General features: G+C 60.4%; 4 protein-coding genes across 13 annotated transcripts in view; all 4 read left to right on the top strand.

Annotated features, from left to right (window-relative positions):
* EEIG1 (estrogen-induced osteoclastogenesis regulator 1) overlaps positions 1–4,997 on the top strand; it is a 37,461-nt gene extending 32,464 nt beyond the window's left edge. For all 4 annotated transcript variants that reach the window (XM_082067961.1, XM_082067962.1, XM_082067965.1 and 1 more), the window contains one exon: positions 3–4,997. In XM_082067961.1, coding sequence (XP_081924087.1) covers positions 3–48 — 46 coding nt within the window. In that variant the 3' untranslated portion in view covers positions 49–4,997. The remainder of the gene's footprint in view (positions 1–2) is intronic.
* Positions 4,998–5,426: 429 nt separating this feature from the next.
* On the top strand, positions 5,427–7,973 carry DPM2 (dolichyl-phosphate mannosyltransferase subunit 2, regulatory). The gene is made up of 4 exons (XM_082067800.1): positions 5,427–5,487; positions 5,916–6,005; positions 7,048–7,150; positions 7,433–7,973. The coding sequence occupies exons 1-4, from the start codon at positions 5,485–5,487 to the stop codon at positions 7,489–7,491; spliced, it is 255 nt and encodes an 84-aa protein (XP_081923926.1). The 5' UTR covers positions 5,427–5,484; the 3' UTR covers positions 7,492–7,973.
* A 1,473-nt stretch (positions 7,974–9,446) lies between these two features.
* ST6GALNAC4 (ST6 N-acetylgalactosaminide alpha-2,6-sialyltransferase 4) lies at positions 9,447–12,147 on the top strand. The gene is made up of 7 exons (XM_082067828.1): positions 9,447–9,573; positions 9,842–9,906; positions 10,300–10,470; positions 10,590–11,002; positions 11,134–11,241; positions 11,324–11,509; positions 11,743–12,147. The coding sequence occupies exons 2-7, from the start codon at positions 9,895–9,897 to the stop codon at positions 11,798–11,800; spliced, it is 948 nt and encodes a 315-aa protein (XP_081923954.1). The 5' UTR covers positions 9,447–9,573; positions 9,842–9,894; the 3' UTR covers positions 11,801–12,147.
* An 827-nt stretch (positions 12,148–12,974) lies between these two features.
* Positions 12,975–17,483, top strand: ST6GALNAC6 (ST6 N-acetylgalactosaminide alpha-2,6-sialyltransferase 6). 7 transcript variants are annotated; one of them, XM_082067843.1, is made up of 8 exons: positions 12,975–13,266; positions 13,769–13,922; positions 14,148–14,258; positions 14,846–14,910; positions 15,056–15,235; positions 15,440–15,837; positions 16,027–16,134; positions 16,215–17,483. In XM_082067843.1, the coding sequence occupies exons 4-8, from the start codon at positions 14,896–14,898 to the stop codon at positions 16,402–16,404; spliced, it is 891 nt and encodes a 296-aa protein (XP_081923969.1). In that variant the 5' UTR covers positions 12,975–13,266; positions 13,769–13,922; positions 14,148–14,258; positions 14,846–14,895; the 3' UTR covers positions 16,405–17,483. The 7 variants fall into 7 exon arrangements, with proteins under 7 accessions (XP_081923969.1, XP_081923970.1, XP_081923966.1 ...); XM_082067844.1 differs by having other exon boundaries at positions 14,214–14,258; XM_082067840.1 differs by lacking the exon at positions 14,846–14,910 and having other exon boundaries at positions 15,118–15,235.
* The last annotated feature ends 679 nt before the right edge of the window (positions 17,484–18,162 follow it).

An 18,162-nucleotide genomic window follows, 5' to 3' on the forward strand; every position in this document is an offset into this window, starting at 1 on the left:
AGGGTCTCATCTGGAGTTTACGAGCCAGTGGTGATTGAAACCCACTAAATGTGAAGAACAGGGTAGAGCTGCTGGAAACAGGCCCCCTACCCCGTCCGCTGCCACGTGGTTGCCAACCTTTACCTCTCTTCATGCAGCATTCCAGAAGGGATTTCTCCACAACCCTCCCCATACATTTGCACTGCAGAACTGCTCCGAGACCGCTCCAGATCATGCACTTTCCCTGTGTTGGCATTACCCTTCTCCGCTTCCCAGTTCTTCCAGTGCCTGCCTTCCCCCCGTTCCTGATCAGACATGAGGTGTCTGTTGGGTTTATCCTTAGTCCTCGAGGATGTTGCTCATCTGCATCCCTCACTCCACCCGTTCACTTGCAACAGGGGACTTCTCAGCTTCTGTCTCCTCAAAGCGTTGGGTTATACCACTGTGAACTCTTCAGACCACTGGGGGAGGGGGAAACGATTCTAACCAAACCAAGAGCTGCTTGTTGGTGACACAGTGAAATGGCCACTTGCAGGACGCTTGATCCCGTTGACTCTGCAAAGGAACCTTCACCTTCCAAGGCAACGGTTTAACTGAACAAGGTATGCTATGGTGTGCACTTCACCTTCCTGCTCTCAAATCCCCAAACATCCTCTTCTCATAGGAAATATCTCCCAAAAGTGCATTTCAGAAAACTACCGCAATCCAGATGGGAGTTGATACAACGGTTAAACGCTAATGCTTGTTATACCACTAACTGCACCACACCCTTCCACTGCTGGGCATGGGAGGGCCGTGTTCATCCATCAGCATTAGCAGGAGCACTTTAGAGGTTCCAGATTTTACCTGGAGGAGGCTTCTACTTGCTGTTCCAGGAGCATAATCCCCGTTCACTGGACTGATTCAGCAAATAGTCACTGTTGGAGCTTGGAATACAAAGCCTCTGTTTTCTTTTTTTCTCTTTTTTTTTTTTTTTTTTGGCTCAGGAAGGGAACTGCCCTTCTTGGACTGTGAAAAGCATCTGGTTATCTGACAGGCCTCCCCTGGGCCAGAGCAGGATGCAGTTGGCTGCAGTGGTCGTTATTAACAATTCCCTCTCGTGCCCTGGGCTGGGGGGGAATTGGTGTTGGTTGCCCTGTCAGCAGGGGTCTGCGCCTGAGCTGGTTCCTTTTGGGGTTGGGGAGAAGCCACTGTCTCTGCCCTCAAAGGCAGAAGGGGTGTTTTCTGCTGCGTTAGCCACAGCAGCCACTCTTACCTGCTCCGTGGTGAAAGAACTCTTCTGACAAGGCTTCAAACTGTTTTCCGGTTGATCTTTCGATTGCTCTTCTTTGGGTTTGGTTTCTGCAGTTGTGTGACACTTCAGCAGCTGCTTTTCCATGCAGTGTCTGACAGGGAGGTCGGTCCCTTTCAGCTCCCACTTAAGAGATTCTCCTGGCAGCTGGATTGCAGACGAGGATCTGTACAGAGCCGGCCATCGACAGGCTGTGCTTGCACCCCTTCCTTCCGATAAGCTATTTCTGTGTCGTGCCCTTTCCTCTCTTGCCCTCAGAGCAATGGCACGTTTCTGGGCACAGCCGCGAATGTGTCGCCCTCTGACACACTTGTCCCGTTCAGTAAGGAAAGACTTGTAACTGACCTTGGTGTTCAAATCATTAGTTGTTGTAAAGCTTTTTTTTAAAGGAGAACTAAAAAAACAAGGATTGTGGTCTCTGTGGCCAGAATGCATGCAGATCAGCTACTGGAAAAGGGAATTTGACAGAATGAGAAACAAGGAATGAAAAGTCCTTGATTTATATTTTTCTGTGGCCCTGCTAGCTAAGGATGGCTGCACGGGGAGGTGCTGGGCGGCGTGGCACAGCTATATGGCTGCTTACTCGTGTTTTGACAGTTTCTCTCTTTGAGTCAATTGGTTTCGTTCTGTGTTTGGACAGACCACCTATAGGATATGGATCTTTTTCACCCTTTCCCTTCAAAGGGAACTATCTTTGGATTAGGGTAAGAAGGGGCACAGGCATCACCTTGGTTTGGTGTTAACATAGGGAACATGCGTTGGATCTTTGGAGTCTGTCTAGAACAAAAACTCTTTCATGCTTGCTGGTGGTTTTTACTGGGAATCTCTTCCCCATTCAGCCTGGGTAGGTTTGGCACTTGAGAGCAGGCTGGTGAGCATCCTGCCCTGTGCCCGGGGTGCTGCGTGTCTGCAGGAAGCAGAGAATTTGGTTTTTCTCCCACTCTGGGGCTCTGCCAGAAATCCAGACCTGGCCTGACCCTGCGCTCAGGCAGCCGTGGTGATGGCCCTGCCGAGCTGGGGCTCTGCCTGCTGCACAGGGGCCAGCGAAGCCCCCCAGGAAATTGGCTCCAGCCAGGACCTGAAAGGAGCAGATGTAAGCCAGGAAAGGAGGCCAAAACTCAGCTCGCTTCTGCTGCTTTGCCCCTGTTCCCATGAGAAACAGCGGTGGCTGTCAGAGCAGTTGGGAACCCAGCGTGTGCTTCTGGGCTTCCAGTGGCGACAGGCGGCTGCTCCGAGGTGCAGTGGGACAGAGGGAGGAATCTCTTCCCGGAGAAGCAGTTGAGCTTTTTCAGAAAGCTGGTCTCATCATCCCGGGCTGGCAGAGGCGCAATCTGCTCCATCGCATGGCTGCGGCCAACCTGGGCACAGCTTTGCCTTGGCCTCCCGCGGCTTGGCACGTCACTGCTTGCGTTTTTAATAACTGTATCTCGTATGGCATCTCTTCCTCATCTCCACATTGTTATCGACTCCACAAATCCTGGTAGCTTGTTCGCTCTCCTGCCCCTCGTTAGGAATCAGAGAGCAGCCCGAGTTGTTCAGCCTGGTGCACCCAGTGCAGGCGCGGGGGGGAGGGAGCCTGTTCTGTTTCTAGGTCCTGCGGAGCCCCCTCCCGCTGCACGTCCATCCCGGGCGGTCCCCGGGCTCCCTGCCCGCCGGTGGCCACACGAGCGGGTGGCGATGGCAGCGGGGTCGCTCGTCCCCCAGACTCGCTGCCGTCTCTCGGGGAGCTGCGTTTCACGAGCACTTTCTCCTTGTGGCATCGCTGCCGTCTGCTCCTTGTTGGGCTTGGAACATTTAAGAAGTGAACCAGTTTCCAGACCCAAACCGCTGGCTACTTCCCTTTGGGTATTTTTTCCTTTTGTCGTGAAGCTTATTGATTTTTTTTCTTTTATACACCCAGCAGGCTGGTGTGTTGTTTGTTTTGTTGTTTTTGGGGTGGGTTTTTTTGACTGCATTATTGTTTCATGGATATTTTATTTCGGGGGGGAGGGGGGATGTTCTTCCCCACATTGTTCCCCTTCTCTGGGGATTCAGAGGTGGCTTAAATAAATAAAAGGCCCTTTATTGGCGAGACTTTGCGTCCCCTGGGTTTCAGAGGCTGGCGAGCAGGGCTGCTCGCGCCTGGCTGGCCCCGCAGAGCAGAGCTGGCTCTCTGCTCCGGTCTCGGGGCCAGACAAAACGTGTGGGCTCTGCTCGCCCCGCGGCTGGACCTTCAGCTTGTGGCAGACCATTGGGAAATTCAATGTTAACTTTTTTACTAACTTTAAAAAAAAAAAAAATAAAAGTATATAAACTGAGTGAATATCCAAAAGAACAGGCTTAGTTGTGACTTGGTGAAGGAGATGGGTTTCAACTGGAAATTGTGATTGGAGAAAGGGGGAGAAGGATGTTGCTCCTCCGTCGTCTTTTGCAAGGTCGGCGCTTTAGGTGGGGGCCCTGGTGCTGTCCGGACCCTCGGTGCGATAGCAGCAGGCGTGTGATCTCTCCCCCCTCTTGTTGCCACATCACTTTGCCCCCTGCAGAAACTTCATAAGCCCTTTTAAACGTTTGCTTCAGTTTTTTAGAGGGTTCCAAACCAGGCTGAGACCTGAAGAAATACGCATTTCATTTGCATCTTAATAGGAGGGGTTGACTCTTTTTTTTTTTTTTTTTTTTAATTTATTTTGTCGTCGCTGTTTCTTTTTAAACTGGTGGCCGTGCAGCTGGACTCTGCACGTGCTGTTATGAACCTCTGGGAAATAAAACCTCACTCCAGGTACGCTAGAGCACATAGGTTAAACACCCCTCCTGGAGAGGGGCCTCCCCGCTCCCCGGGGGCTGCAAAAATTCCCCTCCTGCCCCGTCCCCTCAAGCTGAACGTGTTCTTGCTCTGGTGACTGAGCCCTGTGGACAAGGCTGGTCCCAGGGGGTGAATCCCTACAAACACTGTGCCTGGTCGCAGGTGTTTCTCCTTGAAAAGCCACTTTTCTCGCTGGGGATGGGGTTGATAAGTGTAAAATTCCTCCCGCATTGTCCATCAGCCCATCCGAGCGCCCCCACAGCTCCACGCTGCGTCACCCCAGCCCTGTCAGGAGGGAGCGGAGGTGAAAACCTGGGAAATAAAAGAAGGAATTTGGATGAAGCTGTGAGCAAGAGGTGTGGCTGAGCCTCGTCACTTGCCTCAAACACAAGGAATAACGGTAGAGCCCATATTTTTGTGGGGGGAGGGAGGAGAAGGGGAGATCATGTTTTATTTTCTTGAGAGTTGATTGAGCTTGGTGATCTTCAGATGAGGCGTGCACTTGATTTATATCAGATTCTATAGAGAGATGGCTGATATTTTTGGAAAGGGAATGGGTCTATGCAAACTTCCAAAATTGCTTGAAAGATAGTTTAACATTTTTTTACTTTGAAATCTAAAGATAAATTCTAACTTTTTTCTTAAAGCAGAAGTGCGTTTACAAAGAGAAGCTACTTCCACTGCTCTATTTTGATGATGATTCTTGGAAAGTTTGGGCTGGAGGGAATGACTATTTTTCACCATTTTTATCTTGCTCCTCTAGTTTTTTGTTTCTTTTTCTAATGGAATGCTGTGCCGTCTTTGATTCAACAGATCGTGTTTGTATTTTCTGTATCTGGTTCCTAACGTAGAGAAATAACAAATATATGAGGAAATCAATATAATGTCAAATGTTGTTATGGTTTGGGGGGGGGAAAAAAAATAAAGGTTTTTGGTACTTCACACTGATTGTTCTTGCCTTGTTTCTTAATTTAAATACTCCTTAGGTTTAAAAATGCCTGCTAAGGAAGCAGAAGGGTGAGATGGGGACCCCTCCCTGGGAGGAGCCTCCGCCATGGGAGCTGCACCTCCGGGTGCCGCGCAGGGTGCTCCCCTTCCCTCAGCTGCCGCCCTCTCCTCAGCCAACGCCGCTCCCTCATGTCCCTCGGCCGTTCGGTGTCGCTTTCCGCTTCCCAAGGGCTGCGGCGCAGGTCTCCCGGGTGTGGGGAGCTGGCTGTGAGCCGGGCCGCTCCGGGATGGGCTGGCTGAGGGGGCCCGTCCCGCCGGGACTACATCTCCCGGCATGCTCCGCGGGAGCCGCGCCCGCGCTTCCCACAATGCCGCGGGCCCAAGGCCGCCTCCAATGATTGGTCGCAGCCGGCAGAGGGGAGGGTGGGGCTGGCGCGGCGCTCGCTGATTGGTGGCCGCTCCCGGAACGGCGAGGCTGCCGGTCGCCATGGTGAGTGCGGCCGGGAGCGCCCCCGCCCCGGAGGGACCCGGGATCCTCCCGCTCGGCCCGTTAACGTGGGGGGCCCGGGGGTTTGGGCTCAGTCGCGGCCGGGAGCCAGCGCGGAGCCTCCAGGCCGGGTCCCCGCCGCCTCCTGGGGCCTTCCCGGGGCAGCGGCGGGGCCGGTCCGTGGGAGCAGCGGGCCGTGGGGTGCGGGCTGGCGCGGCCGGGCGGCGGCCCCGGAGCGCTCTCAGCAGCCGGGCCCGGCCGTTCCCCCCGCGGCGGTTGTTCCTGCGGCCGCGGGTCTCCCGTGCGCTCCGTGGGCGGAGCCGCAGCGGCGCGTTCACTGCCCCGGGGCTGGAGGAGCAGCGGGTGCCCGGTAACGGCTCCGTGCGTGGGCGCAGCGTGCGGGCCCCGCTCTGACTGCCGCTCCCTTGCAGGCCACGCTGACGGACCGGCTGGTTGGGTTCTGCTTGGTCGCCTTCAGCCTCCTCCTCTTCGTGTACTACACCTTCTGGATCGTCATCCTGGTACGGGGCTCGGAGCAGTATAATCCGGGTCACTTCACACCGCTGTCAGCCTGGGCTCTGCGGAGGTGCTGGTGTGTCCATGTGCTTGAAGGACCCGGCCTTGCCAGCGTTCTTTTTAAAAATTTCAGGGCAGAGGTTCCTCTCTGTGCTGGCACTGCCCTTGCTGGGTGAGATCAAGCACCGATCGTGCTGCCTGCCCTGCAGCTCTCGCACAGCCTGACCCGGGCGGTCTAAGATCCGAGTCTTGCTCGAGCCATCAGCGAGAGCTGAAGCCGGGCCGCTCTGGAGGTGTTGTCATTGGTGTTCACGTTCACAGTCCTCCCAATTCCTGGTTCTGGCGGGAGATCACAGAGGGAAGCATAAAAAGAGATGATTCTTACGAAACGTGGAGTCTGGTAGGGAGAAGGGTTTAGGGAATGCAGAGCTCTGGAAAAGTGGTTGTGAGCCTGGGAGTTGCCCAATTCTAGGGACACATCAGCTGAGGTCAGTAGAGGATTTCTTCCTGGAAAGAAGCATCTCCTCATGAGCTTTCCAGGTATGAGAGGTCTTGTCCGGCCCTGGGCCGATGTCTGAACTGGCAGCTTCCCCTCTGACCTCTGAGAGCTTTGAATTTCCCTCTTGCCTCTACTTTGCTGCCCGACACATGTTTATGTCTGGAGCGTGTAGGTGCACTCGCTGCTGTGCAGGGACCCTTACACTGCTCTCTAGTGTCCAGAGTCTGGTGCAGGATCGCTGTGAAACTGATCCACATCAGCCAGTCCCTCTGCAGAGCAGAGAGTCCAGGGGTTTGCTGGGTTCAACACCAAGCAGGCGAGCAGCTGTGACCCCCTGAGACCCCGGGGCTGCAGGACCCCTGTGCCAGCCTCACATTGTCTGCTGAACGCTGAAACCTTCTTTTCCCCCCCGCGTCACATCCCTGCAGCTGTGGGCTGAGCCACGTGCAGGTTATTTCCATCCCGCTTTCGAAACCACGAGGCTGCAGGTGTCAGGGACTTGCCCTGGGGTTGTCCCACCTGCTGACTCCTCTCTCTGTCCCCCACAGCCCTTCATTGACAGCGACTACGGGATCCACCGGTACTTCTTGCCTCGGGAGTTTGCGGTTATCATCCCCGTGGTGGCCGGGCTGGTGCTGCTGCTGTTTATAGGTGAGCGTTATTTCTGTTGTTCTAATTAGAAGCTTCTAAATTAGGAAGAGAGTTGCTGGGGGGTTAGTGAACATGTGAACTTGTGACACACTCTCTGTGGCTCTTGCTGCTGCTCGGCCTGGCACAGGCTCTCGGGGCGTGTTTTTGTAACTCTGGCTGTTATCAAACGGCGGAACTGTTTCTCATTCACTCTGCTGAGGTTCTTCTTATCACTACATTGTGTTTTAAAAGCGCCTGTAATTGGAAGTTCTCTGGCTGAATCTGTTCTCTCTCTCGTGGCAGGCATTTTTATAATGGTCGTGATGTGGAAGAGCAGGAAGCCTGCCCAGAAATCGGACTGAAGGCCCAGCTGAGGGAGATGAGGGGAAGATGCCCGTGCTGCAGTGTCACAGCCAGGAAAGGGTTTGCTGGCAGCACCCACAGCCCCTGCAGAGCACCCGGCACCGAGGGGGCTGCATGCTCCCACCTCCCTTCCCACAGAGACAAAACCACTTGTAATTTAAAACTTATGGACCAAAGGGACACAAAACTGACCTCCAGGGCTCATCAAGAGAGGGACCAGATCCCTGGCTGCCAGGGACCTGCTGCGCTTTGGCTTATGCTGGCGGGAGGGGCTGGGGGGTCCAGCAGCTGTAACTGCCGGAGCGCGAGTCGAGCTCTGGCCCCTGCTCACTGCCCGGCCTCTGGGTGATCTTTCCCGTCTGCTCTTGCTGTGTCCAGTAGTTTGTTCCTTCTGGGTTTTTTTAAACGTTTACATATGGTTTGGGGGGCGGGGCTTAATTGGATTTATACAGGAGAGGAAATAAATGTGACTGAGTTTGGAAAAGCCAGACTTGTGTTCTCCATCTCCTGCTGGAGGGGCCAGTCACGGTGCTGGGGGGTTTTACCTTCCTGAGGAAGGACCCTGGTGAGGCTGGGCATGCAGAGATGCCCTGAGTCACGAGGAAGCATTTGGCTCCACCGCTGGCAGGTGCTGTTCCTGTCACCACTGTCAGACGCTGCTGCGCCAGAGAGAACCTGGCCAGGCTGGGCACACCCAGCCTCACGCTGGCCCTGCCAGGGGTAACTCCAGCAAAAGGGGGGCAGTTTTGGGGTGCCCTGATCTTTCTCACATGTGCTGTGAACTGTCCCCCCCCCAGACGGCAGCTTGTCTCATCAGCTCCCGTCCTGCCAGGGGATGATGCTGGTGGCCCGGGGCCACCGCAGGTGCTACAGCTCTTGGCTGGGGTGTAACCCATGGCGTGGCTGCGGTTGGAGGGTGGTCTGGTGGCTCAGTTGGGGCTGGAGGTTTGTTCTGGCTCCTGGGGAGGCTGCCTGGCCGTGCCGGCCTGCGCACCCACCCTGCTTGCCTGTCCCTGAGGCTGAGTCCTCAACCCTCACGTTTTACCTTGCCTGTGTCTTGCCGTTGTCCTTTCTCCTGGTGAGGAATCCCTTGCTCCCCAGCCCCTCGCACACTGTACGTGGCTCAGCTGGCTCTGTGATGCTGGGTTTGAGCTGGGGCAGGGGGAAGAAAAAGGGGAGAAAATTCAGTCACATCTCTGAGCATCTGCAGGTGTGTCACCAGGCGCTGCTGCCCGAGGGCTCCAGCAGCACCCCTCACCTCCTCTTTCTTCTCAGTCCAAGCCTGCAGAGGCCAGAGTTTGGACCAGTTTCAGCGTTACTTCTCACATTTCTTTGTCGACAGTGGGAGAAAACAAAGTCCAGTCCTGCTATCTGGGCAGGCGGGCAGGTGCCAGCTCGCTCTGGGGACGTGTCTCGGCGGCACTTGGTGGCCCAGCCCCACTGTGGGGGCTGCAGGTGACAGTAGTCCCCCCAGGGCCATCGCAGGGGAACTGGGGTGCTGAGGCCTTGCTCCCCAGCCGTTTGGGGTCATTTGGGTTCCCAGGCTGTTGTCACCAGTCCTGAGCTCACTGGTGTCCAGTGTGGGTGGGAGCTGGCGGTGCACAGAGCTGAGGAAGGGGCTTTGGGACAGGGGGGTGGCCGCGGGGACCCCTGGGCTGGAGGGAAGCTTGAGAGGGCAGAGCAGGAGCCTGGAGAGAAAGGGGTGTTGGGGTCGGTCCCGGCGCACACCGGGTGGGTTCTGGGGTCGGTACCGGGTCCTGGACATAGGGGATGGGTGGTGGGGTCGGTACCGGCGGCACGGGAAGTAGGTGCTGCGGTCAGTACCGGGACGGTCGGTCTCAGGATGTAGGGGATGGTGCCGGGGCCAGTCCCGGAGCACGGAGGCCGATGCTGTGTACCGGTCCCGGAGCCGCGGGCGGCGCTGGGCGGCGGGCGCGTCCCCGGAGGAGCCGGAACTCGGTGCTGGGAACGGGCGGGGGCGGTCCCGGTCCTGCAGCGCCCGCTCCGCCCCGCCAGCCCCAGCCCGGTGCCTCCCGGCCGGGATGCGGGGCCCGACGGCCGCCCTGGGGGCTGCCGGCGCGGTGAGTGGGACCGGTACCGGGCACCGGGGGCGCCGCTCCGCGGGGGCGCCCCTTCCCGGGCTCCGACCCTGCCCGGGGGGCTGGACCGCGGCGGGATGGGGAACACGGGCGGGTCCGGGGCGTGGGGGGGTGCTGGCCGCCGGGGGGTCCCGGCACAAGGGGTGTGTCCTGGGCACGGCGGGGGACCTTGGGCATTGGGGTACTGGGGACAGGGGGGTCCCCTATGCCCCATCCACCGGTGCCGCTGCTGAGTCCCCTCTGCGTGCAGGGTGCGAGGCCCCCGCCTCCGGGTGACCCCCGGACCCCGCCAGCCCCCCGAGGATGAAGACGCTGGTGAGTACCCCCCGGGACGGAGGGCGCGGGGCCCCGGTGGGCACGGGGTGCAAAGGGCCAGGGAGACCCCACCAGCACCGGGGGACCACTCACCCCCAAAATGATGCAGTGGGAGGGCACAGCCTGGCAGCTGCCGGTCCCCACAGGCAGCATGGAGCCCCGGCCCCATCGGCATGGCCATATGGGGGGGGGGGCGCATTTCTGCTGCAGGCAGCAAGCGGGGCGCAAGCACCCCGTGCTCCCCACTGCACCTCCTCGCTGGACCCCGGCCAATGCACCTGCACCCGAGCACCCTTCTCCTCATGCCACATGGCACCGCGGGGCCACTGGCACCTGATGTGAGGCTGGTGCGTGTGGCCAGACCCCGGAAAATCCTCCCCACTCTACTTCCAGGTCCGGCTGTTCCTGATGCTGGTGTGCGCGGCAGCGGTCGCTGTGCTGTACGTCCTGCTGTGCTCCCACACCTGCCTGCAGCCCTGCTGCTGGGTCCCGGGGGAGCGGGGCAGCCCCGCGGCACCCACCCACCTCAGGTTTCAGGGGTACAGCCGTGTCCCTGATGGGAAGGTGCGTGGAGACGGGGCAGCCTGATCCTCCTGTGCTTCAGTTTCCCCTTCTCTAGGGAAGGGCGGGCTGGGCTGCTGTGTATGCAGCTGCTGTGGAGCTGACGGTGCATCTCCCCACAGCCGCTGGAGCGAGCGCTGTGCCGCCGCTGCGCCGTGGTCTCCAGCTCGGGGCAGATGCTGGGTTCACACCTGGGACAGGACATCGATGGGCAGGAGTGCGTCCTACGCATGAACCATGCCCCCACCGCCGGCTACGAGGAGGACGTGGGGGCGCGGAGCACCATCCGGGTGGTGTCACACACCAGCGTCCCGCTGCTGCTGAAGAACCAGCCCTACTTCTTCCAGCAGTCCCGGGAGACCCTCTACATCATCTGGGGACCCGCAAAGAAGATGAACCGGGAGAAGGTGGGCTCGACGTACCAGGTGCTGCTGAAGGTGATGGAGACCTACCCCCACCTGCAGATCTACACCCTGACCGAGGAGAAGATGGCGTATTGCGATGATGTCTTCCAGAACGAGACAGGGAAGAACAGGTACCACCGGCTTCCAAGGAGCCCCCGTTGGGTCCCTCTGTCACAGAACCCGTCCCCCCTCAGGCATCCATAGCCCATCTGGGATGGCAGCACTGTGCCACCTGCTCCAGCGCGGCCGCGGTGCTTTGCAGGATCAAGTCTGGCTCCTTCCTGAGCACAGGCTGGTTCACCATGATCCTGGCCATGGAGCTCTGCGAGCAGATCTGCGTCTTCGGCATGGTCAGCGACAGCTACTGCAGGTGTGACAGGGGTGGCGGGGGCAGACACCTGGTGATCTGGTGTCCCCCCACATCCCACACCGACCCCATCCCCTCCCACCAGGGAGAAGAACCACTCGAGCGTGCCCTACCACTACTTTGAGAAGGGCCGGCTGGATGAGTGCAAGATGTACCTGGTACACGAGCGAGCCCGCCGCGCCGGGCACCGCTTCATCACCGAGAAAGCCATCTTCTCCCGCTGGGCCAAGAAGAGGAACATCATTTTCATGCACCCATCCTGGGCGGGCAGGTAGGGCGGCAGCCGCGGGGCAAGGCAGCAGCTCTCGTCCTGCAACCACGCGTGCCGGCTCTACCAGTGCCACGGTTCGAAGCCTTTTGCTGAGCCCTGGAGCGGGAACTCTCCACCTGTGCAGCGACAGAGCCGGTTCCCCCAGCTGGTGGGTGGGCTGGGACCCCCCATGTTGGTGTGCGGGGGGCATGAGCTGGACCCACGGAGTTCCATTGGCTCCGAATGTCTGCCAGGATGGACCCAGGGCGACTACGAAGGTTTGCCACCCGCTCTGCTGGGATGAATATTTAATGCAGGATTAAACATTCACACTGCTGGGCTCCCGCACAAGGGGTGGGAGAGCTCAGCTCTGCCAGGGCCACAAGCTGGTGCCTCTCCCAGGGATGAAGCTTCCCCACAGTCCTTGGCTCATTTGCACCCTGAGACCCAGCACGGGATGTGGGGTGCAGGGGTCCAGGCTTCCCCGTGCTGCTGCCTTCTGCTGCTCTGTGCCCGGGCAGGTCCCTGCTGTCCCCTGCGTCCCCCCAGCTGGGAAGTGCAGGGGCCACATGCACCCCGGGAGCTCCAAGTTGCCTTGTCACAAGTGCCCTTGGATTCAGACCAAAGCAAATGTGGCCATTAAAAGCATTTTTAACTTGGTGGTGCCTCATGCTGTGCCCCTTTCAACTGCAGGACACGGGATGGGGGGATGGCAGCTGGTCACAGGGCTGTGGTGTCCTGCTCTCCTGCCAGGCTATAAATAAGAGGGAGAGGTGACAAGGGGGTAGAGCTGAGCCGTAGCCTGGGGGAGGGTGCTGAGAGCCCGTGGATGAGATTGTTTGGGAACCAGCAGCTGTGTCTTGGCAGGACGGGCACTGGTCTGGTGTGGATTTCGTGCTGGGTCTGGCGCAATCCTCAGCCCCACAGAGTTGAGCAGTGCTGGGCTGTGGGCAGGATGGCTGTCAGCTCCCACGTCCCCCAGGACACGGGACACACCATGGGCATGTGTGCGGCCCCCAGTCTGGCTGCATGGAGCTGCCACAGTGGTTCTTTGAACCGGTAACAAATGCCACGTGTGGGTGGGCCTGGGGGTGTCAGGGGACCATGGAGGGGCAAAGGGAGACACGTTCACTCCTGTTTCAGCTAAGGCCAAGTGCTGGGGTCAAGCGAGGAGTGAGTCACCTGGGACCTGGGGATGCTGTGAAGAGCCCATGGAGCCCTTTGTTGGGTGCTCCAGCTGCCACAACCCCACGCAGGGACAGGCATCACTAGCACAGCAAAGACAAAATCGCACCAGATCGGTGTCGGTGGATGCAGGTGCCGGTCAGCGGTGGAATCTCCTCCTCGCCCCACGAAATCCCCCGGAGAGGGGCCCCGGGCTGTGCAGCCAGCGCGGGGGAGGCCGCGGCATCCCAACAATGTGACCCTGCGCCGGGCAGCGGCTCAGGCTCCGCGTGCTGCTCCTGGCACTCACAGGCAGAGCTGCCGCCCCCAACGCCTCCCGCTGCCCTCACCGGTTCCCCCGGGGGGGCTCACGGGCCAGGCTGACGGGGCGGGGGCACCTCGGCTGGTTCCGCCGTGGCCCAGCCCGGGCGGGCGGCACTAGGACCTCTGCGGCGCTTCCCGGCCCGGGCGGGCGGCACTAGGACCCCCGCGGCGCTTCCCGGCCCCGGGCGGTGCGCGGCTCCCGGGGCTCGGTGCGCGGCGGTGGCTCCGGCCCCGGTCCGGGCGGCAGCAGCGGCGGCACCGGCAGCAGCGTCGCGGTGCATTGCGGAGCGGTCAGTGGACCAGGCGCGTCTCCTCCGGGCCCGTTTAGCCGGTGCGGGGTGGGGGGAATGGCGCCGTGTCCGGCCGGAGGAGCCGCCCCGCCGCTCCGGTGCACGGTGGAGGGCGGAGGGCGGGGGGGCGCGGGGAAGGTGGGAACTCCTCCCCGGCTGGACGGGGGCGGCCTCCGGCCTGCCCGGTTCCTGCAAAGCGGGGCTGCCGGGGGGGAAGCTGGTGTTTCCAAGGGGTGCCGGGGGGGAGGGGTTGCACCCGGGAGCGGGGGGGGTTGCATGTGGGAGCGGGGGGTTGCACGCCGGGGGGTGGGAGGATTTGCCCGTAGGAGTGGAGGAAGGTTTGCATCCCGGGGGGCCGGGGGAAGGTTTTCACTTCCCAGGGTACAGGAGGGTTTGCATCCGGGGCTGGAGGGGGGAACACCGGCACGTGGGGGTGCAGCGAGATTTGCACCCCGGGGGTGCAGGAAGCGGGGAGCGGGTCTGGATCAGCCCTTCCCCGCAGAGCAGCGATGTGACCCCCGGGGCGCCGCCATGGCCGTGCTCGCCGGCGGGGCCCGGCACCCCCCCGCAGTCCGTGGCGCACACGGGGCGGAGGAGGAGATGACGGCCCCCCCCGCGCCGCTCGCCGCCCGCTGCAGATGAGAGCCCCTGCCCAGGTAAGGCCCGCGGGGTCCCCGCTGCGGAGTCACCCGTGGGCTGAGCGGTGGCCGGAACGAGGGTCCTCCTCTCCTCAGGCTGTGCACAGCGAGACCCCTTTGCCCCCACACACCTGGGGGGGCTGGCACCTTCCTGGGCATCCACACCAGCGCTGAGAGCCCTTCAGGGTCCCCCCAAGTGTCAACCCAGGCTGCTGCGTAATTTTCCATCCCTGCTTCCCTCAGGGCAATGAGTAAAGAGGCTTCCATCTTTATATTTTTTTCATTTCCAATTGGCTCTGAGTACTTCAGGAGCAGCTGTGACTCACTAATGAGGACTTTAAAAAATGAAGTTGGGTGAGTTCTATTTCTGGGAGGCTGGGCAAGTGGAGGTTGGAGCAGGTGCCGCTGGGGCGGCCACCCGGGGTGCACCTGGGCCCCGGGGCTGGAGGGGTCCCTGCTGGCTCCAGCCAGATTTGAGTCCATGCATGAGCAGGGTCCTACAGGTCTCAGTCCCTCTCTCTCCAGTCCAAGCCGGTTGTTTTAATGGGATTTCATGGCACGAGCGGCCCGTTCACCCTCCCTGACCCTGCAGGTTTGAGCAGCTTCAGCCCTGCTGGTTGGGGATAATCCTGCCTGGGAACGCAGCCCGCTGTGGGGTTTCCCTCGCATGAAGTGCAGTTGGGTTCGGCTGCTCGATGCCGCAGAGCTCACCCAGCCTTTGCCTGTGGCGTTTCCCTTCCCCACAGCAGTGCTGGGGTTTGTCCTCCACTTCAGTGGGGAACCTGGGGGTGCAGCTGGGCGCCTGGCCCGCAGGGCTCTGCTCTAGCACAGCTGGGCTGTCTGGTGGCTTATCCGGAATCCCTGTCCTGGAGCAGTGGGGAGATGAGACACTGAGCACGGTGGTGAGAGGATGGTGCTGGGGGTGACCATGTGCCTTGCAGGTGCTTGCAGGACACCGGCCATCGCTACACGCTGAGGCTGGCACAGAGACATGAGCGGCAGCACGGTGAGTGCCGGGGCATCACCCCAGGGACAGCAGGCAGCTCCCTGGGGACACTGGGCTTCCTGCTGGAGATGCCACCGGGAGCGGGGCGGGATGCTGACACCCGCGCGATGGGGGCAGCGGCTGACGCTCTCCCCCCCCCCCGCAGAGCCAGCGCGCCGCCGCCCTGGGGGTCCTGTTTGCCCTGATCATGTTGCTGATCATCTACAGCTCCGGCAGTGGGAGCGAGGTGTTCCCCTACAGCCGCCTGCGGGGCAGAGCCCGCCGGCCCCCCGACCTCAGGAAGTGGGGGGTGAAAAGCGGGTACCTGCCCGCCTGCGGTAACAAGGTATGAGCTTGGGCAGCGAGGTCTGGCTTCAGTGGCGGGTGCAGGATTCAGTTCTCCACTGACATCCAGCCAAATTGTCCCCACCAGGGGGACCCTGGCTCTGCACGGAACGGCAGTGCCTTGTCCCCCGTCCCAATTCCATCCCTCCCTGCTGGGTCATGGTGACGCCAAAAGTCACCTGCTCATGGCACTTGTGGTCCCCAGACCCTGACTGCCCACTGCCACCAGTGCGTCATCGTCACCAGCTCCAGCCACCTCCTGGGCACCCGCCTGGGCACGGCCATTGACGGGGCCGAGTGCACCATCCGCATGAATGATGCTCCCACCACCGGCTACGAGGTTGACGTGGGCAACAAGACCACTTTCCGCGTGGTGGCCCACTCCAGCCTCTACCGCGTCCTCAAGCGGCCCCAGGAGTTCGTGAACAAGACCCCGGAGACCATATTAATCTTCTGGGGGCCGCCTGCCAAGATGCAGAAGAGCCTCCTGAAAATCATCCAACGCGTCAGCGCCTCCTTCCCTAACATGACAGCCTATATTGTCTCCCCCGGCCGCATGAAGCAGTTTGATGACCTGTTTCGGGGGGAGACAGGGAAGGACAGGTACCTCAGAGCCACCTCCTGCACCGTGTCCCCCTTTTCTGAATCCCAGGGGCAGAGCTGGCTCTTGGGCTGCTCCGTGGGATGGGCTGCAGCACTAGGCTGGGGGTGTGCAGGGTGGGTTGGGGACACTGGGGGCTTCCATCACCCCTGTCACCTTGCCCCCTTACCCCTCCCGTTTCTCCTCCCCAGGGAGAGGTCACACTCATGGCTCAGCACTGGCTGGTTCACCATGGTGATTGCGGTGGAGCTGTGTGACGCTGTCCATGTCTGTGGCATGGTGCCACCCAACTACTGCGGGTAAGGAGACCTCCAGGCCCCTACCCCAGCCCCCTGGCCCCACCGTGGGGCTCACCCCATGCTTCCCCCCCTGGCTGCAGCCACCGACCCCCACCCCGCCGCCTGCCCTATCACTACTACGAACCGAAGGGCCCTGACGAGTGCACAACGTACATCCACAACGAGCGGAGCCGCAAGGGCAACCACCATCGCTTCATCACCGAGAAGAGAGTCTTCGCCAGCTGGGCCAGTCTCTACAACATCACCTTCTCCCACCCCACCTGGCCCTAGGGGCTGCCCCCCCATGGAGCTGGGGTGGGTGGGGGGTCCCCTGCCTCCCTCTGGGAGCAGTGGGAGCCACGCATCGTGGTGCCACCCATGGGACCACTGCCCATTGTGTACAGTGGCTCTTCACACCTGGCATGTGTTGGGTTTTGAGCTGTTTTTTGGGGGTGTTGGGTGATGTGCACAGGGTTTGGGGTCTGCCCCCATGGGTGGGAGGTGTGAGGGTGAGATCCTGCCTGCTCCTGGCCCAGCTGCATCGCAGCCCATCACCCTGCAGGCACATGGGAGGTGCTGCAGCCCCTCGGCTGGGTTTGGGGTTGAATCACTTTTGGGGCTACTGCAGGGACTGTTTCCCCCAATCCCCTGGGTGTGGGGACCCCTTCTTGGGGTTCACCCCCCCTCTGCTATCCCCAGCACCCCAATCCCATGGGCATCCTTCCCTCAGCAGAACTCCGCAGTTTTCGGTGGGACCCTGCAGAGGTGACACTGCCACTGTCAGTGCCCCAGCACCCCAGAAACACCCGGCCGCTCCCAGCAGCACTGTGTCCTGCACCCACACTGCCAAAACATTTTCTAACGGAGCAATGGGATTTTTGGGGGCTTTTTGTCGCTTTTGGTTTTTTATTTTCCTCCTCGCTTCTGGTCTCGGGGTTTGTATTGGGGTTTATTGGCCAAAGGAGCAAGTCGGGGCTGCTCGTTAGCAGTAACGAAGGGGCTGGCAGCAGCCTGTGGCTGGATCCTCATAATTTATTAACTGCTTATAAATTATTTAGAAGTGGGTGCATAGTGGGGGGGCTGGCAGTGTCCCTCGGTACCCTGTCGTTGTGGGGAGGGGGGGCAGAATTTTGTTATTAATTGCTCAGCAGTGGAGAAGTGGATTTGGGGAAAACAACTGAATATAGTGTGTTTGGGTGTTGAGCCCCAGCAGGGGTTACTTGGGGGTGGCTCTGTGCCTCAGTTTCCCTCTAGCTGTGGCCCATCCCCATTGCAGCTGGGGCATTGGGGGACTTGATGCCAGGGGAGGCCGTGGGGGTTTTGTAATGCTTTGTACAGGAATAAATATTGCTGCAGTCTGTTGCCTTGGACCCTGGCTCCGGGCTGGGTTTTTGGGGCTGGGCAGTGGGTGCTGGCGGTGCCATCGCAGTGGGTCTCGGAGCCCCTTGGGACCCCCGGCCATGCTGGCCCTGGGCACTCAGGAGGATGCAGGAAGGGGACTGGGGTGTTCAGGTGGGACCCGTCCCCAGCAGCAGGCTGTCCCCAGCAGCAGGCTGTCCCCAGCTGTGATCCACCCCACAGTGCCTGCCCTGGAGCAGGGGGCAGCTGAGACATCCCCAAATCACGTCACCCCCAGCAAGCTGCCCTGGGGTTGTGGGGCCTTGGGATGGGGTCTGCAGCTGTGGAGGAGAAGGAGGAGGAAAGGCAGCTAAGGCCACTGCACCCTGGGGGCTTTATCCCACACACTGGAGTTTGGGGGGTGGGGGTGCTGGAGGTGGATGGGGACATGGGGACGGGAATGAAGATAGCTGTCGCCCTCTGAGGGACTGGGATGGAGGTGCAAGGAGACTACGCGATGCTCACAGACCCCAAACCCAGCAGGATGGAGACCCCCCTGCAGCACCCCGTGGAGATGGGGAAACTGAGGCACGGGGGGGCAGTGGGGACCGGTGCAGCCCCAAGCCCGGGAGGGTCCGCACTCCTCGGCCGTGCGGGGCGTGAACTGCATCCCTTCCCGCGCCGGGACCCCGGCACAGGCAGGACTGATGC

This window comes from Streptopelia decaocto (genome assembly GCF_964273445.1).
Source record: "Streptopelia decaocto genome assembly, chromosome: 17".
Taxonomy (NCBI): Eukaryota; Metazoa; Chordata; class Aves; order Columbiformes; family Columbidae; genus Streptopelia; species Streptopelia decaocto.

What these genes read in the sequence shown, in the direction of transcription:
- DPM2 (XM_082067800.1), top strand. An exon ending in CCTTCTGGATCGTCATCCTG is followed by an intron (nt 6,006 to 7,047) that starts GTACGGGGCTCG and finishes TGTCCCCCACAG; the next exon opens with CCCTTCATTGACAGCGACTA. An exon ending in GGTGCTGCTGCTGTTTATAG is followed by an intron (nt 7,151 to 7,432) that starts GTGAGCGTTATT and finishes CTCTCGTGGCAG; the next exon opens with GCATTTTTATAATGGTCGTG.
- ST6GALNAC4 (XM_082067828.1), top strand. An exon ending in GCCGTGTCCCTGATGGGAAG is followed by an intron (nt 10,471 to 10,589) that starts GTGCGTGGAGAC and finishes ATCTCCCCACAG; the next exon opens with CCGCTGGAGCGAGCGCTGTG. An exon ending in AACGAGACAGGGAAGAACAG is followed by an intron (nt 11,003 to 11,133) that starts GTACCACCGGCT and finishes GGTGCTTTGCAG; the next exon opens with GATCAAGTCTGGCTCCTTCC.
- ST6GALNAC6 (XM_082067840.1), top strand. Translation starts at nt 14,152, where the DNA reads ATGAGTAAAGAGGCTTCCATCTTTATATTTTTTTCATTTCCAATTGGC. An exon ending in ACTTTAAAAAATGAAGTTGG is followed by an intron (nt 14,259 to 15,117) that starts GTGAGTTCTATT and finishes GATCATCTACAG; the next exon opens with CTCCGGCAGTGGGAGCGAGG. An exon ending in GTGCCACCCAACTACTGCGG is followed by an intron (nt 16,135 to 16,214) that starts GTAAGGAGACCT and finishes CCCTGGCTGCAG; the next exon opens with CCACCGACCCCCACCCCGCC.